Source organism: Etheostoma cragini, chromosome 1 (assembly GCF_013103735.1).
Source record: "Etheostoma cragini isolate CJK2018 chromosome 1, CSU_Ecrag_1.0, whole genome shotgun sequence".
Classification (NCBI taxonomy): domain Eukaryota; kingdom Metazoa; phylum Chordata; class Actinopteri; order Perciformes; family Percidae; genus Etheostoma; species Etheostoma cragini.
The window spans coordinates 8,512,855-8,517,038 of record NC_048407.1 but is presented as its reverse complement, the minus strand read 5'-3'; the positions used below and the strand labels follow the sequence as shown (position 1 = coordinate 8,517,038).

The 4,184-nt window shown below is 40.7% G+C and overlaps 1 protein-coding gene across 1 annotated transcript in view; it reads left to right on the top strand.

Annotated features, from left to right (window-relative positions):
* The window catches only part of LOC117946307 (uncharacterized serine-rich protein C215.13-like), a 6,595-nt gene extending 2,524 nt beyond the window's left edge, over positions 1 to 4,071 (top strand). The window contains exons 2-5 of the mRNA XM_034874384.1: positions 2,215 to 2,919; positions 3,037 to 3,108; positions 3,213 to 3,291; positions 3,385 to 4,071. Of these exons, the coding sequence (XP_034730275.1) occupies positions 2,215 to 2,919; positions 3,037 to 3,108; positions 3,213 to 3,291; positions 3,385 to 3,559 (1,031 nt within the window). The 3' untranslated portion in view covers positions 3,560 to 4,071. The remainder of the gene's footprint in view (positions 1 to 2,214; positions 2,920 to 3,036; positions 3,109 to 3,212; positions 3,292 to 3,384) is intronic.
* Positions 4,072 to 4,184: the final 113 nt, after the last annotated feature.

Genomic DNA, 4,184 nt, shown 5'->3' with positions numbered 1-4,184 from the left:
AGTCTACACTAGTCGATTGTCGAACTTATACAATCAAATACTGCAAAATGTATTTTTTCCACAAAAAAAAACCTTTTGCCATTGTTATGTCTTTAGTAATGTAAGGTGAACAGATTTCTCAGAAAAAATCCAGGGACATATTCAGCTCAGAAGCGTAAATGCCTCCAAAACAGGTAATGTTTATATCTTTTCAAAAAACAAGGACACTGACCCAGGGGCATTACTAGACCTAGAGCTGCATTGGGGCACAAGCCCCCCTAGGGGGGTCCCTGTGCATGCTCCCTTGTAAGAAAATTGTCCATTTAAAGATGCTCTAAGCGATGTTGGATAACGTTAATTCTTGTTGACGTCGTTTTCAAACAAAAACGAGACTAACATGCCCCTTATTGGCTGGAACACTGTCTGTGTATGCTTTGTGGTGCAGGTGGGAGCAGTTTGTTTTTGTTGCTGTTTGTAGACCCTGGGCTGTCTACAGAGACCGCTTTCTTACAGTGTGTTATGGGGAAAGACAGCTAACAGATAGTGAGGAGATGTTTGCTGTATGTGACAACAAATATTGTAGCCTAAAACACACGTAACATTGCTTAGAGCACCTTTAACGTTTAAATGCATCAATGCTGGTCCCACCAAAATCTGGTTCATTAGCCTGGTCCTACCAGACTCTGGTCCATTAGCCTAGTCCTACCAGATTCTTCTCCATTAGCCTGGTCCTACCAGACTCTTGTCCATTAGCCTGGTCCTACCAGACTCTGGTCCATTAGCCTGGTCCTTCCAGACTCTGGTCCATTATCCTGTTCCTACCAGATTCTGGTACCTTTCATTTGTAGGCTACAGAGAGACTTGCGACTCTCCAATGACAAGTGTTAACTTCCTTGAAGGCGGTTACTCTGAATTTTAAAAATGTTGGATCTGCCCATTTTTGCATTACTGTCACTAGGAAGCATGCCAATAGAAATATATATTCATACTTGTAAGTGGGATATAAATAAGTGGGATTGTCTTAAATCTGGCTAAGCAATTTACTAAGATGTCTATGCTGACATATATACGTTACATGTGAATACATTATAATTATGGAGACCATGTAGAAATTTAGTTGCAATTTCAAAACCAGATTACTTAGGATCCGCTTGTTGTACTGATGCATGTGTTTAGTGAAGAGTTTGTGATATTTCACAGAGAGTAATGGGTGTAGAATCACCCCTGCTGCTTCTTCATACTTGTACTCCACAACACCTCAGAGGGGAATGTTGTAATGTTTACTGAACTACATTTATCTGACAGCTTTTGCTTTATTGCTTCAGGCTGGGCTTGTTTCTGCAACAGCTCATTGAGTATCAGATACAATAAAAACTACTGAGGACATATTTTCCTTTGACATTGATCCAGTATTAAACAAGATTGCTGCAGTCGGCAGCGGCAAAACAAGCTACAATGTAAGTTAATTTGACAGTTGTCCAGTTTTTTTGTATTTATGTTAAAAAAAACACTCGTTTTGCTAATGACAAACTCAGATTAAAATTCTAAGTGTCTGACACCATTATGGAAAGGATTTCTAAGGAGGTTGACCTTTCTGTTAAAGATTAGGATCCTTTTTTTAAAACAAAAGTCCGCAAAATTGCATTCGCTAAACCCACCAGAAATGTAAATAATCAGACATTTTAGCATCGTAAAATTCTAAAACATTTCTGAGCTGTGAGTAGCACTTTTTCAAGTTGTCTTGATGCTGCGCGTATAGGGTGTGCGACTGAAGGCTGCGTAATGTTTTCTTTCTTTCATTCGAATCTCGGGTCTATCAGTCACAGTGAAAACCGATGACAGATCCAGCCGTCTACTGAAAGCACTCCAAATTTAAAAAAAAAACAGAACTCCGTGTTTAAATTGACCAGAATTCTCATTTTACTGGGGCAAACCAACATTGATTACTTTGTTGGACCGGGTGTGTCAAAACAGTTGTATTCTGTTAACCTGAGGCTTAGATGAGGTTGCCTCTCCTTTGTGAACCTACTCATAAACCATTAGTCACCCATGTTAATCATTACTGTCTCTTAAGACACCTCATCTAAGAAGAACCCAACACAAGTTTATACAAGAATTTGAAGGGAAGCACTTAAGCTCTGTGGGATGATCTAGTAATACATCAAAAAGGCTCATGTCAGGGCTGGTACTAAACACTCAGTGACCTGTGGATTTCTGTGTCTCTCCTTGTTCTAGCTGTAACCCAGATACCCACCAAAGATGGGGATGATGTTTTCAAAGAGGCTGTGACAGAAGGTTTCCTTGTTGAACCCTATTTCCTCATGTTGCTCACAACTAAATCACCCAGAAGAAACACAACCTTGAAGTTGTCCACCCAGCAGCCTTCCTCTGACTCCAAAGAGAGGGACATGATTGAAGGCAGTGCCATGGGCGACACCAACGAAAAGACATCCACGTTCCTCCAGTTTGCAACCACAACTCCAAGTGTTTTACATGTTCAGAGCTCTGCCTCCACAGTGTTGCCAAGGGACACCCTCCACTCAAGTCCAGATCCATCCACGAGCCAAAGCCATCAGTCTATCTTTACCTCTTCATCAGTGCCAAGTAAAACCCAGTCAAGCGTCACCCCAGATCACATCTCAGTCTCTGAAACTTCTTACCCCGCTGTGTCCACCTTTGACTTCCTGAGCACTCAGAGCTCCGATTTAGGGTCTGGAGATGCAGACATGCTGGGCCAGTACTCTACTACAACCTCCAGTACGACGTCTAGGTCCAACAGAGACGATAGCACTGCATCATCAACCTCCAAGGCAGCTTTTATCCGACAAAAGGGTCTTGTAACGTTTGCCGGAAGTGAAGGATCAGGAATGGAGTTCAGTACAGTTTCAACCAATATTGGAGAAAAACTAAGCGCTGTGATGCATGCAACACTTAAAGATGGTAATATCCTATACATGTCCTGATAGTTATTTAGTTTGATAAGGGCTTCACTCACTATCATAATGTCTTTATCGGTTGCCTATGAAAGATCTTAAGCCTCTTTTTATCTGTTCTTAGTTCAACAACCACACAAAGTTGAACACCGAGACAATGTTCTGGCACCCAAGACCAAAGAACACAGTACGCCTGGTGAGTACAGAGGGAAAAAAACATTTAATAAACCAGTTTCAGCATGATTAAACTCTTGCTTTAAACAGTCCATCTTATTAACTCTTACCCTCTCATATCTCCAGGTTGGCTCATGATCCTTGCTTTTATGGTTGGTTTTGCAGCACTGGTAATGGTCTTTATTGCCATTGCTACCAGAGACAAGTAAGACTTTAAAATGAGGAAAAAAAGAACACTACCTTAGACTGATACTTTTTGTAATGTAGAATTAAATGCTCATTTTTCCTTTTTGCGCAGATGGAGAGGACCACGCCAGGCATCCCAGATCGAGACCAAAACTAACTCAAACCAGCAGAGGGAGCTAGAGATGGAGACATTCCTGCACAAAGACAAGCTCATGGTGAATCAAAAGGCAGGAGATTACACAGTCATCCCCCTGGATGAGATTCCAGAGAAATATTCATCTCAATGAGGTTCAGAAACAGACCCTCTGGAGGCTTTGAGACTCATCCCAGAACCACAAGACTGTGTTGGAAGCGAATGGTTTTGATCAGACGAACAAAACTGTTGGGGACGTTTTCTGTGGACTTTAACTCTGAGCCCATTGTGAACCACAATCATGGTCCGGCTTTTCCTGCTGACTTTCAAGAACTCCTATAGTATCTTTACTTGGAAACTAATATTTTGGTTAAATGTATTATCTACTCTTGTATTAAGTGTTAAATACCAAACTGGTTGGGTAAGAATCACTAATGCCATTTATTTCAAACAAATCTCACAGCTTTTTATTTCCTTTTTTTATTGTAAATAATACTCTCAGTAGACACATTAACATGATTCTGTGTGCAGTCTGGATATGTTGTTTTAGGGTGTCTGTTGTATTTAAATCACTTTGTAAAAACCATTATTGATAACTATGTTGTCGATTGTAACTTATATGAAGCTACGCTTTAGCCCACATTCATTGAAGTGCTCTGCCCACTATCTCATTATCATCTCTTGACAGCCTACACAGCACTTGTAATATGCGGTTATTGTATGTTCATGTGCTGTTTCCCAATCGCCATCATCCAAGAAATAAACACAATGGCAACTCG